Raw genomic sequence first — 17,710 nt, 5'->3', positions numbered from 1 at the left:
AGGTTCACAGTTTTGGATGGAATGCCACAATGATCACCAGGGTTTCACAGATAGATCTCAATCTTTTAGTGCAAGACATTTGGACAAAGGCCAACATAATGGGGAGGCAATAACCCACAAATAGGGACATATAGAAATGTGCTAGAATAACTAGGGGTTTGTGTTAAGATACATGTTCTGAAGGATTTGAAGTCATACTCAAATGTATGTAATTAGAGTCACATCAGTCCTGAGATCATCCCAGTGATATGCCAGAAAACCACAAATTTGATAAGGAACACATATGGACATTCTATGAATATCTGGACAGATGGAAAGGTATGATTATTAAGAATATGATTCAAACACAGTACAGGACAGTATCTTTCAATACAGATTATTGTGCATTCACATTCCTGGCATTCTCTACTGAATTTCTGTAAATGATCTGTAAGGGTACATGGATTGCCATGTAAAATAAACACTCGGGGAAAGTGTGTGTATTGAATAGGAACACACATATGAATTGTAGGAATGAACACAGGGAAAAAGGATAGGTGAAAAACCTAATGTACAGCAGTTGATGTCATGCCAGTGGAAGATGGTTGTAGCAACAACAATTCAAACACAGTACAGGACAGTATCTTTCAATACAGATTATTGTGCATTCACATTCCTGGCATTCTCTACTGAATTTCTGTAAATGATCTGTAAGGGTACATGGATTGCCATGTAAAATAAACACTCGGGGAAAGTGTGTGTATTGAATAGGAACACACATATGAATTGTAGGAATGAACACAGGGAAAAAGGATAGGTGAAAAACCTAATGTACAGCAGTTGATGTCATGCCAGTGGAAGATGGTTGTAGCAACAACACCAATCGCATATCAGTCTGGTATAGCAGGGACTGCAGAGTGGAAATGTGTATTATGTGCCTGTCACACAAGGTGACATAACAGTGGGGAGGATGTCTGTGTGAGATGAGCATCCTTATATGAATAATGCAGAGGACATCTATCAGGGATGTGACATACAGTTGGGGTAGGATATATATTGTGAAGCTGTCCAGACTGATTTGCCTGAATATGAGTGCAATCTCAGCAGAGGTCTCCAGCAAGTGCGACATAGATAAAAGCTCATGGTCAGCATTTAAAGAAGCAACCACAATCATGGACAATATCAGAATAATACCATCAGTAACCACATGCCTCTGATGTAACAAATGTGATTTACAGTGATCATAGAAAATTCTGCACAAACACACTCATACAACTATTAATATTACTTCCACACTCTGTGATGGTAATCACACACGCTGTCCTGTTACCATAACATCTGCTGGAGGGGTTAGGAGGGACCCTGCTATACCTGTATGTGACATTATGGTCAGTACAGGCTAGTTGACTGGTGTGCACGGCATATATACACATGGCACAATCCACACTGTCACGAATGTTATCCATGCCTTTAATGTTGTCCGACACCTATGTATGTACTTTGTGCATCACCAGAACAGGTAGCACATATGCATCTGGTGTAATAACGTAATGGGGATTCTGCACCATCAGACAGTAATGTTTATGCCACAAAAAGAATATCTAGGTATGGCCAACGAGATGTGTGACAGCTCACTGTGACAAAGGTAGTACACTTTAGTTACACATTACTGGAAAATGTATGGGGAGGTACATGAAGGGGTGCATTGTGGTCAGTCATTGGTGTGATCAAGGCTAGGAACTATGGAGGCATTATGTCCCCTGATGTGGATGTCCATCACATACTCTGTACTTGTGCTACATACAAGGGAGTAGTCAACACTGTGACGTTCCACTTATCATGTACCCCAGCACACAGGTCACATACCTATTGGTCTTGATAACAGGGTGTGATGTCCACATTATATTTGGGTTGTGTGTTTGTTTTCCTAAAGTAACAAATCCCCCCATGTTTTCTTGTCATTGCAGGTGTTGTCATGGCTGTAGCAGCAATCTCTGCTGAATGTTGATACTGTCTGTATTGTACTAATATCACAGCTGGAGTCAATGACTGCCTACAATCTGTAGTCCTTCAGGCAACTGTTTGTACACAGGATGACTGCCTACAATCTGTAGTCCTTCAGGCAGCTGTTTGTACACAGGCTGTGTATATAATCTGTTATGTCAATTACTTAAATAATGGACAGGAAAGGGCCTAACAGACAGCCCTGATGTATGGACCGGAGATATAGGTCACTTCACACATGTCAAAATATTTATATGCCATTTTTGTGATACACTGGTTTACCCACTTGGTGATATAGGTGTATAACCCACTTGGTGGTATAGATGTACATAGCCACATCTGACAGTGTTGAGTGAATACCTCAGTGTGAATTTGTGTCATATGCCTTGGGCTTGTCAAGTTCAAAAGGCTGATAATGTTGCCATCATGCATGCCCTCAATGATCTCTTTGAGGACATCTAACAGATGTAACAGACATGATGTAGCATTAACAACTCACACAGGTCTGTTGCACACAGCCAGGATATCACTAGGGTCCATTTAGAAAAGGCCCATGATGTGTCATTGGTCTACGTCACAGATGAGAGTCAGGATGTGTCTACACATGCATGCATCAGGTGCTGCCCCCCGACTCACATGGATGTATGTTGAAAACACCCTTCAACAGCAACATAGTCTGTGTGGAGGCTGTGTTGACGTGTGTATTAAATTGTGTCGGGAAAGTATATGCGATGAGTTATGTGATAAGAGATCTCTGGTGTTGTCACAACCCATTGATTCTGTGTGTGAGGCCTGGCTATACTTTTAACTGGTGTAGTGTTTAAACAGAATCCCTCCCTCACACAGGGATCTTTGAGGAAAGTCTCCCAGCTGGTAATTAAACCTTGTGCCACTAGATGGGTTACCAGATGGCTCACTGACAAAACACATACTGTGAAAGCTGGTGACTCAGCCTGTCACCATTTGTATGCCCCAGGGATTTGTGCTTGGCCCTTTACTGTGTGGAATCTATTTCTCAACAGTTCAGGCCAAAGTGTATGGTCTTTGGCTTGCCTCGTTTGCTGATTCTTGCATACTGGGTGCAATCATTGAGTCCACCTATGATGATAACATATTACAGGATGGGGTAATGCAGACAAATGATTTGTGACAAAGCCATATGGTCTACAAATAAATGCATGAATGTCTGAAAAAGTGGAATTCCATGCTAATTATAGCATTGACAACAGTCTTGCTAGGCTGAAACCCAGTAATGCAAGCACTGGGAACACATGTAGATAGCAGTCTGAACTTCGACCACCAAGTATCCACACTGGTATTGAAAGCCTGTGTTGTGCACATCATAAGTCATATCATCATATTCAGATCTTGGGATAATTATAAAACAGCACTGCACTCAAACTCATCAGAACACTAACAGAGTATAATGTTATATTTTATATGTACCTTACCAGACACATGCAACAGCTGAAGAGACCATAACGGTTTCTTAGCAAGAAAACACAGGGCCTGCAAACCATGCCCTGATATATGTGGATAGACTGAAACCAATGTCACTGTAATCTGTATCGTATAGGATAAGGTGACTTCCTGGCCCTGCCCTGGTGGGAGTAGTGCAAATCCACAAATCAGATATAGCTGATGACATCAGCAGTGTCTGTTGAGGACAATATGGTAATAAGTGTCTCACATGCTTGAAATCACAGTGAGCCTTTTACACCAACAAGTGCACGCACACAGTTGACTGCAGTGAGAACAGAACCCCTACCTAAGTACACAGACTACAGAACTCAGTACTTTACGCACACACCATGGCACACGTCTGACTTCAGCAAGACTGCAGGTCAATTTATAGTGAATGACATCAGCAGGGCATGTTGGAGAGAAGATGTTGGGAGGCCTGCATAGGTTCATAGGAGGTTACTAGCCTAATGGCCCTAGGGCATTTACAAGCCTAGCTGTGTAAACACAAGTACCCTTATTAAGCATAGTTTGATGGTCACGACCAGTGTGATTTTGTGATCAGCACCAACTGGCCCTGTCCATGAAGGTCATAGGTACCACCCCAGGGGTGAATTTACAATCAACCATCCAGTTGTTAAGGTTGCACTTGAATAGGGTCATTGAGGAGCACTGCTTCAGATGCAGTGGGAACCTATTACAGAAAAGTGGCAATTTCTGGGAGATATATCTGCCTCCCCAACATGTTCTGTTTATGGCACAGGCTAGGATGAGATCCCTGGAGCAAGTTATTCTTGTCCCATTTGATTTGCAGATGTCCAGCATTTCCAGTAGGGCAGAGTCTGAAATTGCTCTGGAGATCAAGCATAGGTCACCTCTCAGCAGCCTGCATGATACTGAGTGCAGTGACGAGTCTTTAAGTCTTTCCATTTTTGCCATGTTTTGGAGGCCTTGGATTCTCTGTCACAAACGTATGTGTTTTCTCCATTTGCTGCATGTGTCTGGTGAAGTACAGACAAAAGGGAGTATTTATTCAATTAGTGGTCTGATAAGGGTAGAGTACAGCAGACACAGCTGATAGGCCTACGCCTACCTATTCCAGTGAGCCTACAGATATTGGACAGGTGGAAGGTGAGACAGTTGATCAGGGAAGTGTAGTTATTACAACTTCAGTGCCTGTTGACACTGGCCATAGCCAAAGTGTGGGCAAGATGCAACGCAGGAGGGTTGTTAGGGGTGCTTGGAGGAGGCCTGCTGTCCATCCTCTACCTGATCCAGGTGTCTGTTCCTCTGCCACTCAATGTATGTTTAGGACCATCGTGGAGGCATAGCCATGTCCCCATAGGTGCTCGAGAGAAGTACTTAGGGTTGTAGATGTGACACAGGTTGACAGGCGGGACTGCCTGCACCATGTTGCCGATTCAGTGGATCAGATGAATGACCTGTTACGAGCTGTGTCTATGATAGAAAGTCTGTTGGGAGGGGGACAGCATTCTCGTGGGCATAGGTCAGCCACATCATCAGCTGTTAGCCAATGTGGCCATGCTTGATCGCACTTCCATAGTTGCAGTACTTCCACTGCTCCGTCAGTGGGTGAGCTGTCCACACCCAGATGTGGCAGGCTGTGTGGTCGTGGTCCTGGTTGTACTTGTGAGGGGACCTCGTCCAGCAGACATTCGTTACATTCAGGTATCAGCAGTGCATCTGACCATGGATGTGCCAGTGCAACTCCTGGCAGAGTCAGTTCTCGTGGTTGCGGATGACAACGATGAACCGTCACCTCTACCATGCATGGCTCACACCTGTCCAACACACCAAGATGTAGAGCTAACTCAGAGCTTGGCTGTGTTCATGCAGACACTCACACGCCAATTTCATCTGGAGGACCCCTACAAACACACACACACACACACACACACAGACACGGCAGTTACATGGTTCATTTTGTCTTACTGGCCATTTGTCGCTTTATCCAAATGTGTGCCTGATTCTGTTTCTTACTCACACACACTCACCAACCTTTAGTGTCACCCTAGGCTTCCTGCCCTCCCCGACATCCTGTGCAAGTGATGGTAACTGTGCCATATCCCTGTTTTGGATCTTTATGATTCTGAGATACATAAGCTTTGTGTTTGATGCTCAGGGTGTAGAGTTGACTTTGTGCTTGGTATATTTGCATTTGTGGTGTTGAACTGGTAATTGTACTTTGGACTTACATTAGTCTTAGAAAGTTGGACAGTTATAGCATCAACATTTTCTAACTTTATTATGAATGATCTTGTGAGGGTTGTGAAGTCTGAAACTGCAATGTGTATCCTTACTTTCTAACTTCTCTCTAATGCTTTTCTAGTACAAACATATGGTGCTAAACAGAGGGTATGCAGTGACCATCACTACTTTTGAGAGATATGACTGATATTGCCAACATCCTGACAGATAGGTTCAGTGCTAACTTTACCCCCCTCTCACCCCCTAAAGGGCCCATATCTATACTGGATGAATGCAGAGTCCCTGTAATCACAACTATGCAGGTAAAAGCTGCACTCTCTAAAGCCAAAAACACAGCATGCATTGGACCTAATCCATGTCACCACAATAAACAGGACATGCTGGAGGGATAGATTCCTGTCCCAGAGACTTCCCATACTGTGGAACAGACTACTCATCTATGTCAAACAAAGTTCTTCATTAGCACTCCAAGAAATATCTTGATGAGTGGATGGGAAATAGGAACTACACCCCGGTGATCACTTCTGTGTCTCTGCTCGACAGTGGCACAGGAAATAACTTTCTTGGGTGGCGTAAGCCAGGGAACCTTGTTGGATAGGCTTACGTAGGCCCTTGGGCCGATAGCCTAGTACCTATTTGTGAACCTATGAATCTTTGTTGCCTGAGGCCTACTACTTAATAATGGGCACATATACATCAAATAAGTCTCTGCTGTCACATGTTAAGGTAATTTCTGTACATATCTCCCACCTTTTACTTGGTTACATACCAAGTAACAAAATGCAAGGATATTCCGTTCATATTATTATACAATACATAGCAGGTTCAACACTTACCTTGTAAGTCCAGCAGTTGCAACAGTTTTATTTCAGGGCAACAGTTTTATTTCAGGGCTGACTGTCTGATGCAAGCTGTACACAGCCAATACATGGGGAGGTAAAGGTTGTGAAAGTTGCCTGGCATCAGTGTTACTACTACACACACACACACGCATATATATATATATATATATATATATATATATATATATATATATATATATATATATATATATATATATATATATATATATGTGTGTGTTTTGGGCCCTTAGGTGGTGAGTGAGTGTGTTATGCGCTGTCTCTTAGTCAGTGTGAGGGCATATTGATCATGCTTACATCTGTCTGCACCCACAAGTTGAAACCTCAGCCAGTTTTAGAGTAATGACGCTGATTTCTGTGGTGGTTATTTCTTTAAAGGAAGCATCATTCTGAATTTCCGCCAGCCCTGCTGCAGTTTATGTATGCATGCTGTCCACTAAATAACTATTCTTTTAAATATATTAAACTGTAGAGTAGCATTTGTTTGGGATTATGTTTTCATTAAGTGCAGATGTTTGTGGAAAGGATACTGATTAACTTGAGGTAGGCAGGTCACCGTTTGAAACGTTTTGTCTACTGCCTTCCATTTGGTCATGAAAAATAGATTAGACTTATCTGTCCCTTGAGCATACCATTTATAGTGCTCTTCAGCTGAAACTTTGAGATCAAGTGAAAAGATGTTGGAGCCCCCGTTTGCATTTTCAGGGGTATTTCGGTTTTCAAAGGATCGTTTACTTTTTACGTTTTTGGAGATAAGTAATGTTGCTTAACATAATATGCTAGAGCAGAGATGTTTAGTGCAAAATTTTATAATAGTTCATCTCTGATGCTGTTACCTCCATTTTCATTTTCCCTCTCTCAGTAAAAATAGGGTTGGGGCTTAACTCAGCCATGGAATACGAGTTTCCTGAAAAAATAAAGGTGTGAAATGTATATAATAGAAGTTGCTTGTTTCTAACTCTTTACCATTTTACCTTTTCTTGTTCACAGTTTGTTTCACAGTTTGTGAAAATGGTTGCAGAGGGATTAACTGTCGCTGTCAAGCAGCTGTCCAAGGTCTTGCGGGAGCTCCTTGATGCCCTTGGGTTAGACGGTAAGCTAAATTTGGCAGTCGGACAGTTCTATACTTTTGCTTCTAGGCTTTTTATGCAGTTGTCTTGTGAGTGTATGCGGCCTGGTTTCTGTATACTGATGCAAAATGGGTACTGCTTTTATTGGCGTACTTGGTACCACTTATGCATTCTGTTTTGCCTGTTTCACTTAGAAACAGCTGATTATATTGGTTCTCCAGCATAGGTGATTTGAGAGAGTTTCTGTATCCACATTGATAGCCTACATTTGAAAATTATTATATGTTGCTTTATGACATACATGACTGAGATATGTGTGTTTATATGTGCAACAGCTCACCTGCATGTTTAACTTAAATACTTGGGAACTATCCTACTCACATTAGGGAACACATTCGGGTATAAGGAATGAATACAGGTATGAGGAGTGGTCAAAAAAGGATGGCAGGAATACAGTTGGCAATTAATGTCATCTTCTTGCTAAGCCAGAGCTGACATAATATTGGGAACTGGGTAGATGCAAGCCTGATAACTCTGTCAGGGCAGGCATAGAACTTCTTGTGTTGTAAACCATTAACAGCAGCTAGCAAATAATAGCTCATAGTTTATTTGAAATCTACAGCTGGAGGTGGTTTACTTAGGTTGGTGGTTGCTCTAATCTGTACACTTTTGCTTGCATGCTTCTTGATTATAGCATAATTGACTGTGGAGAGAAAACCTGCATTGTTGGGGTTACCTTTAGTATATCAAACGGCCACAACATTGAAATCCACTGCATTGACGCGGCAAAATATCAAAACCCGGAAAGCCGACGTTCCCAACATGGTAACCATTTGGCCATCTGCATGAACTTTGCCCCATATTTGCCCCAGTTGGAATATTAAGTAAGGGAGGTGTGGAGGGCGAAGCCCCCCACATTTGGGGGTGTGTGGGGGGGGCATAGCCCCCTACATGTGTGTGTTTGTTGAAATGGTAGATTTAGAGTTCTGGATGTTCAAACGGTTACTTACCGTGTGGGGAACGTCGGCTCTCCGGGTTTCGATGTTTTGCCTTGTCAGTGCAGTGGATTTCGATGTTGTGAGCGTTCAGTGTGCTAAAGGTAACCCGCACTGTTGGTAGCATGATTTTGTTCTTCCAAATCTACCCCAGGACCTACATACAGAAGCAATTCTTAAGCTGCCTTATCACAAGCAACAAGATGCTTCCATGTTGTAGGACAGGATTAATTTCCCACAGCCTTTGAAGGCCAAATGCATGGCTATCAGTAAATCACATAGTTGTACTCTACCCCTCCCATCTCTTTTCAGAATATGCTATTGTGTACTGTGCTTGACTAACGTTAAGTGAGTAATAAACATATTACAGTGTATTGAGGGAACTTTAGCTACAGTCTGGAGCATTGATCCTACACGATGACAGCACTGAGGTATGTGGTAGGAAGGGGACCCTCATATTGCGGGAGAGACTCTCTGATGGGATAATGCAGTTAAAACTGACTGTAATAATAGCACTACAGGGGGAGTACAAGTTGTAGTGACGACATGGCATGGTGAATATGTACTGTAGCTGTAGTGTGTCAGCATTCACAAGCAGCTGTGGGATAACAGCATAATGAATAGTAATGTTAGAGATGGCAAAACATGATATCTAGGGTACCAATGTGTATGCTGCCATTCATTAATTCTTTTCCTAACAGTTGAAGTGAGCTTAACCAGTGACCTTTCCAAGGCATGGTCCAGACACATGGCAGCAAGTATGCAAATCAGGTGTGGCATATACAGGCATAAACTTATAGGCGGTATTCACTCATCACAATAGATTTCAAGCTCTTGTCATAAACGGAAAGTGCCCGGATGATGCAGTAATTAGAATGATCTCCTTAGTACTTCAGGAATGCATGGTAGCCAAGTGACCCCTATAGCCCAGACATCTCCTGTATGAGTACACAGCGTTTATGCTCATGAGCTAGCAGTAGTGATTACAACATAATACTGCACTCCCTTACTTCTGGAGAAGTGTGTTTCAAGGTAAGTATCGGTAAAGCCACATTCTCCTGTCTCTCTATGACATCTATTAAGCTTCAAGATGTGAAAGAAAAAAAGAAAGAAAAAAAAAGAAATGCATGGAGCTCAATTGAAAATGGATTAAGATAGACTAGATCCTGGCAATGGAAACTGGCTATTGAGATCATGAATGTCACCTATTTGCTAGATAAGGAGCAAGAACTTGTGCAGGAGGTTGAAAATTATCTTCTAGATTTAGTTGGTTTACACACAGCACTGGTTCTGGAACTAGACTTCTCAAACAAAGGCGGTCTCTTTCTTCTCTCCGAGTTAACCCTCAGGAGAGGCCCTGAACAAATGTGGATGTACACTCAAACTCCAGCTAGGAACTGCACAGTAGGATTTTTTAAAAAAAAAATTGATATGTGCATCATTTCAGTGTGACTGAGAATTGCAGAATGAAAAAGTCTTATCTGTTTGTGTATATTCACCTAACAGGTATTATTCAACCTTCTTACAGTCAATGAGTGCAGTGTTTAATAGAGTACTACCTTTTGATACTGTAGTTCTCCTGGGAAACTTAAACTTTCAATTGGAAATGGAAGAGGTATGTGGAGGGGCATTACTGGGAAGAACACCTTGCCTGATCTGCACCAGGGGGGTGAATTATTTTGAACATCTGTGATACTCATGGATGGTCGGTAACCAACACTGTGTTTGAAGACACTGATTCTCACAATTATACTAGGTACCAGAACAATTTAGGCCAAAGGTCAGCGATTGACTTAGTCATGTCACTAAAACTGCAGATCTGAGGTAAGCAGGTATTGGGATGGCTTAACAGGTAAAACCTCCCCAGGTTGTAGAGAGCCCTCCCCTTATCCCATGATGCAATGTCAGCCTCAGGCTGGCAAGTGTTTCTGACAAAAATTTCTGTGTATTTTCTAGTAATCTCTCCAGTTCTCTCTTTTGCTTCACTTAGTCTTTTAATTTACACATTTAATATTTTTTGTCAATTTTTTTAGAGAGGTTTTTTTTCTGGATCTAGACTCACCTTGTGTGCATTCTGATAATCTTTAAAAATGATTATTATTATTATGACTTTTTTTCCTAATTTAGGATATTCCTATTTCCCTTTTTTGACCCTAGCTGTTAAGGGTTTTTGCCTAGTTTGTACTGTGGACAATTATTTTAGGAAATTCATAGGTTCATAATTGTGTACTAAGCTACTGATCGCTAGGGCCTTTTTAAGCCGAGCCATGCATCCGAAATCTCTGACAAGTTCTGCTACTGTTGATAAGTGTAAGCAGGGTCATGGGAGATGAAACATTTACAAACATGGGTCTGGAGGATGACCCATTTACATTCTGCCTGTGTCCATTAGAGATGTAGGTGCCAAACCAGGGATGAATTTCCTGTTCCCTATCCAATTGTCCAAATTCACTTGAATTGGGTTAGGAAGGAACTCCGCTTCACATGGATTGGGAGCCTGTTCCATAGAACAGGTATTCTCTGGTATACATACCTGTCTCTCCAGCAGGTCCTGTTTTTATCACAGGCAGGGCTTAAGTTTTTAGATTGGGTAATGATGTCTCTGTTTGTTTTGTGGATATGCAGGAAGGTCCATCAAGGTGGGGTCTGGCAATGTTTTGTATACAAGGCGTAGATCTCCCCTCTACAGCCTGTAGAAGACAGAATACAGGGATATGGCTTTGAGGTGGTCTGCATATCATATGCTACTTATGCTCTACACCCTTTTGGTGAGGAACCTCAGTGGATGTTCCAATTGTTGGATGTGCCTGGTTAGGTACATACTAAAGAGGGCATTGTAGTCAGTAATAGGTCTGATTAATGCTGAATAAAGTGGAGCAATGGCCTCTTTGGACCTAGATGCCATACCTTTGTTTATAAGTTGCACAACATAGAATGATTTCCTATGAAAAATAAAACTTGTCACTCAAAGGAGATCAGCGCCATCAATCTCTAACTCCACACACATCAACTTTTGTTTCCCTGAAGGCTACTTTTTCTTTGAACTTGAAGCTGCCCCCAAACACAAACTACTCAAGCACACCAGGCTGTCATGTTCACCTTCCTCCTATCCAGCTATTGAAGTTGGTTCAAAATCTGTCATCAAATCTGTTAAAAACAGCATGAAAATTAGTTGAGGATGTTTCTTCTCTATTTTCTCATGCTTCCAAGTCTTAAATTATTTCTAATTTATCAGACATTGGACAAAACAGAACATTTTGCCAGTTTTGCACTTGAAGCCTTAATGTTGAGAGCTACAACTGCCTCTTTGTTACTTGATATAAGCCGAGTCTCACAGTTGCAGTCTTAAAAGATGAAGCAAAACTATGTGGGGCCCCTTCTCTATTGGGGTTAAGTAGTTCTGACAGTGCTGTCTTCCAAACCCAGGATACTGAAGCTTTCTTTCCAACCCTCTTGATACTGTGTGCTGGTCTTAAGGATGACTTTCTTGACCCATACTGGAGCCTGTGCCTTTGTCAATACCTGTGAATTTCATGTCTGCATTTACATAATATTTCTCAGTATTGATGTCCTGCACTGTCTTCCCTCAGCTGTGATGTTATTGAAGCCATGGCTGCTGGTGCCAGTTATGCCTCTGTCACCGATATAAGTGTCATGTCTTTCTGTGTCATTGCCAATCCCGTTGAATCCAGCCCCAGATTGCAATGATTCTTGGTCTCAGTGCCAAGTAAGCATTCAAAATGTTTCTGGATCCCCCTTAGCTCCCTGTCCTTCTGTGACACCATCTAATCTACCACTAGGCTTTCAGCCCTACCAGCTGTTATATGTCAGAATATTGAGGAGGTCCAAGATCTTTTGCAGACCCGCACTGTGTGTTCTGCTCCTAAATCCTTGACTCCCTTGTTTCTGAACTCCTCCTCTGAAGGTTCTGATGAAGGTGTGCAGGAGGAAGCATATTGTTACCTCCTGATTTGCCAACAGCTAAGCTCAGTGATATGAAGGATGCAGATTTCCCAAGGCCCCCTCCCAAAAAAGACCTCAGGTTTGGAATTTGAGATGGTTCTTTAAATGGTGCTCTGGGAGTGGCTCACCAACCCATTAACTGTCCAGAGGATGCTGGGAAAGCCCCTTCAGTCTATCCAGCGGTCTTCTAGGTAGACAGTCCACTGGTGGACATTCTCATGATGGTTGCCATTGCTATTATATAAAGCCCTGATACAGTAACTCCTGTATTGTGGAAAGCTGGTCTTGTTTGCATAAACGCTAGGAAGTGGAATTTCTAGTCAGAGATGCTCAAGCCAAACACCTACAAGTACTGCAGCTGCCCTCAGAAAGACCAAACACCACTCTAGACACTTACAGTTCATTTGCAAAACAAGCAGTCCACAATGATAGACAGAGTAGGGGAAACAAGTTTATCTGCCATCTACATTCCTCTTAATGGTGCCAAACTACTTAGCTGATATTGTAGATTTTGCAGTACAGTGTCACCAGTGAAATGCACCATACCTTAACACAGTTACCATACTGGTCCAGTGTCCTAGTATTCAGCTGCCTCTGCAGTGACTATTATCATGATACAGGTAGTTTGCTGCTGAAGGTTCTGTCATGGCCACAGGATCTGGCATTGCCCTGTAACAGCACACATTGCTCAGACTGACAGACTTCACTGAGAACATTAACTTGACGTTTATGAATATCATTTTCAAATCTCCAGGTATGTTTAGACTTGTAATAAAGGCAGACTTAGAAAGTATGGAGAAGAATGGAGATAACCTCACCACTGTCCAAGTAAAATTTCAGTTGTCTCACTACTCCTTTTCGTAACATTGCCACATGTGGTTTAGATATGATTCACAGCAAGGAACCATCGACTGCCTGGAAGAAACCCCAGTGGCCAGGTAAATTTCCATAGAGGTTGTGGCATCAGAGGTAAGAGTTCTTGGCAACCTTCAGATCAGGCGGTTGCAGACCACCCATGTATATTCACCAGTAACTTTTGTGAGTTATTTTCAATTGTCCCACTCTGAAGGGAATTGGAGGCCATCTGTCTATCCACCTGGAAAATAATCATAAAGGACATATAGATAAGGCTGCTTGTATACAAGGCATACAAGATCGACTATCACACAGAACCACTCTTGCAGTCTTTTACCCTTTCCTGATAACCCTCTGTCAAATGCAAGCAAGAAGAGTCACACAAATCATCACACTAGAGCAGAAAGTGTTGGGATTTTTTTGTTTATTTATTTTATTTATATTTGTTAACTGGGGTAGAGGACTGAACCACAAAGATATTTTTCAGACAAAGCTGGGGATACTGTCTGTTTAACTGACATGCTTAGAGTCACCATCAGTAACTGACATGCTTAGAGTCACCGTCAGTAAGTAGATAGAGACTGAAGGAATCAAACCTTGGAGTACAGGAAGGAGACTGTTAAGAACTCCTAGCCTTAACCCTCTGAACTAACTGCCAGGCTCCTTTTTAGTGCCAAAGAAGGACCAATGGTCTCATGCCAAGTAATAGACCTCAGAGCCTTTAACTACTTCATCAACATAGAAACCTTTTATATGATCATGATGCAGCCAGCCTTTCCTTATTTAACAGGAGGAGACTGGATGCGCTTTTTGAGCCTCCAGGATGCTGATGCCTCTCTTCACATCAAAGTTCAATAAAAGTCCAGGAAGTTTCTTTGTTTCAAGGTGGGAGGCAGTCATTATTTCCAGACTCTGTTTGTGTTCACCACAGCCCTGAAGTTGTTCACTAAATGCATGCCTGTTGTGGCAGCTCACCAGAGGCTGTAGCCAATCTAAGCCTTCCCGTGTATAGAAGAATGGCTCCTAGCTGCAATTTCTATTCAGGCTCCAGTTACAGCACAAGAGTGACTAAACTGTTTGTTTTACTTACTAAGAAAGTCGAACTTGCAAAATCTTGGCTAATGCCTTCCGAGCTGCTTGCATTAGTTGGCTGCAGTTTGGATACAGAAACATGAAAGGCATATGTATCTACTAGTGAACAGAATACAATCCTTACAGGTCAAAGTAATGATGTTTCTAACTTCACCAACATTTTCTGGCAGTCTGGGTCTGAAGGTACTGGGTCTTATGGCCACATGTCTCTACTGCCCCAGATGTATTTACAAAATGTCTAGCTCCAGTGATGGCCTATTGCTGACTGCAAGATATTCACATTTTATATATCTAGGCAACTTGCTTATTTTTCCAGTCTTTTTCAAAGTGTCAGAGATTTCTCTCCTTCTGCCAGGGAGTGATGAGTTTGCTCATCCTAGGAGGGTAGGGGGTGCCTAGGAACTCCTTGGAGGAGAGAAGCCCTTGGACATGCCAAGGTGAACCCAAGGGGGAGGTGATGACAGTGGATCATAAAATAAAAAAAAAAAAAACTTTCAAAATGCAGTATGATGTAGAGCTAGGATGTCCTGATCTCCTTGTCAGCCCTGACCCTTATTAGAGTAATTCCAGTGGAGGTAGAAGGGATTAGTAGACCTGGCAAATGAGGTAGAGCACTGGGATTCTCTGATGGTCAGCTGCGAGAAAGGAAAAATTCACAAGTAAATAAAGAAGAAAATTCAGTCTTATTTTTTCCTTTCAATGAAAATATTAGCTGTTTCTAGAGCTTAATATTCAAAGCTAACACAATAGTAGTTCCCCAATATACTGGGAAGAAAAATGCAAGGATATAAAATCCTTTCTGGGAAAAGTGCCTGCCTTTCTTCCTCTCCAAAAAGGAGCAAATACCTTCTGTGTACCCTTCTGGTGTTAGATTGTGATGAAATGTAAAAGTACAAATGGTCAGAGGCATATATTGTGTAGCTGATGGTCTGGGAGAAAAAAACAAAAAAAATAAAGCACATGTATAAGATCCACACAAAGACAGGGGAGTATATTCACTTGCATATATAACAAAAAGAGTCTCAAAAGGAATCACAGCCAGAATTTCAGAGAACCAAGCACTGTTGGACGACAACACTTTGCCAATGATGATTTGCTGTCATACTCATCTTGTGCAAACCACTGCTAGCAGGCACTTATTAATCAGAATGGTGATGTTTAACTGTAATGTCAGGTAAAAAAAAGATAATGGCTGACTTCACTAATTTTACATACACTGCAGACCCCCTCTCACACAGTCATTTTCATTGCAGACAATCCCCGCACTAATCAATTGCAACAACTTTATGAATGTACCCATCTCAAGTATCTGTCAGTGTTAAAAATCACACCAGTAAAGCATTCCAGCTGGATTCACACAAATTGGCTCTACTTCTGCAAAGCCAGAATAAATATAGACAACATGTGTGGAATGCGTCTTCTCAGCTCACCTAGTGTTCAAATAAAGTATGCAACACACTGCACAGATCTTCATATGTCTTAACTTCGTCTTCTTATCTCAAGAATCAAGAAAAAAGCTAAAAAGTAATGGTGTACAAAGCACCAAAATCAGTGACCGTTACTGCCTTTATATAGCTAGAAACTTATTAGAACTGCAGGCTTTGCATCAGTATGTTTTTTGAAAGACTATTACGTATGAAACTAATGTCTCTTGTCATTCTTTAGTGATTGGCAATCCTCATTGATTTGCCTGCAAAACTGCAAGCTTTATGAGGAACAGACCAAAATATATGAAAATATCAGAGACATTTTGCTAAACCATGGACATTTAAGAGCCCCCCCCACACACACACACACACAGATATGAACATCAAATCTGATGTCAATTTTCATCTATTCTTGACTCTTGGGTAGTAACCAGTTCTGCTGTTATACAGCTCACGCCAGCCAAAAATCTCTCAAGATTCTACCCACAATACCCCCCTCTATATTACTTCAGCTGTCATTTGCCACTCTTCTCGCAAGACACATCAGCCGATTCCTCTCTCGCAGCTAAGTAAATATTTAAATTTGTAAGTCTTTCTACTTTCCATTTTCCTTGCTTTTACTAAAGATCTTTATTTTCTCATCGCTACCCACTTTTTCTTGAGTGAGTGAGTTAATTTCCATACCTGTTGGTATCCTTTCTCCTACCATCGCTCGTAGTCCCATGTCTACTGTTAGACAGTGTGTGTGGCTGTAGTTCTGCCTGTTGATCTCCCTTGATGTTCTTCATCTCACATTGCTGCAGTCCTAACTTGGTTGGTCGCCCGTGTCCCTCGGTCGCCCGGTCAGGTATAGGAGTATAAGGACGGAAGGCGCACTTGACTGACATCAAGAAGAGCGGGTACAAATGCGCATGACCCCACGCCATCCTCAGTCTTTTTGCGCATGGTCCGAGTGCCGCTAGTGCAAGTTGCAGTGGCGCTCTTTCTGTTTTTTTTTTTTGTCAGAGTTGTTTCAGTCAGAGTGTCAGAGTTGTTTAGTAATATTTTGGTTTTTTTTTTCTTTGGTTTTTACCGGATGTCAGAAAAAAATAACTGTATTTCTTGGAATAAACAGGATAACAGATACCAAGATTACCATAATTTGTTACCACGTTGTGTGTAGCACTTTGTGCCAGTTTGTTGTTAGTCGTTGTTTAGGCTTTGTGTTTGGGTTCAATAAACGCACTATTTTGTTGCTGGTTTGGTCTAATTGGATTAGTCTTTGGGAAGTGGTGCCGGTGCATGCTCCGGATGATGCTCAAGAGAAGCAAAGAGAAGAGAAGGAGAGAACAAGTTAGAGGAGGAGTCGTCCCCCCCGTTAGAGGCCTTTCCGAGAGGTGGAACCCGGTTCTTCCCGAGTGCCAGAGAGTGGAGTCCCAGGAGAAACTTTTACCCAGGGAGCCTCTGGCAGGGTAGATGGGGAAGAAAGTTTTATACTTCTTCCACTCTTGCATGAGCTTTGAATTGCCAGTTTCACATGTTGAAATATAAATATTATCTCCTTTTTACAATTGAAGTTGATGCTCTGGCGCTCGGTATTGATTGAAAATGATTAACAAGATTTAGTGCATGTGCATGTTTCTTGGGTAAGCATTCTTTGCAATGTGGTTTTGTTGTTTTTTTGAGTGCTCTACGGGTGGTGTGGCTGCCACTGGGTCAGTTCTTGGCGCAGGCATGCCTGGCTGCTGAATTATCAAAATTTATCTAAAACAAAACATTTGGATGCTCCTTTACAA

The 17,710-nt window shown here is 41.9% G+C and overlaps 1 protein-coding gene across 1 annotated transcript in view; it reads left to right on the top strand.

Moving 5' to 3' along the window:
• The window catches only part of LOC122811867 (transmembrane protein 109-like), a 226,574-nt gene that overhangs the window by 144,293 nt on the left and 64,571 nt on the right, over positions 1–17,710 (top strand). Inside the window, exon 2 of the mRNA XM_044083997.1 lies at positions 7,524–7,626. Within this exon, the coding sequence (XP_043939932.1) occupies positions 7,524–7,626 (103 nt within the window). The remainder of the gene's footprint in view (positions 1–7,523; positions 7,627–17,710) is intronic.

The sequence above is a fragment of the Protopterus annectens genome, chromosome 9.part0 (assembly GCF_019279795.1).
Source record: "Protopterus annectens isolate FY-2018-M chromosome 9.part0, PAN1.0, whole genome shotgun sequence".
In the NCBI taxonomy this organism is placed as follows: Eukaryota; Metazoa; Chordata; order Ceratodontiformes; family Protopteridae; genus Protopterus; species Protopterus annectens.
Note: the sequence above shows the minus strand (reverse complement) of the source record. Positions and strands in the feature narration are given on the sequence as shown.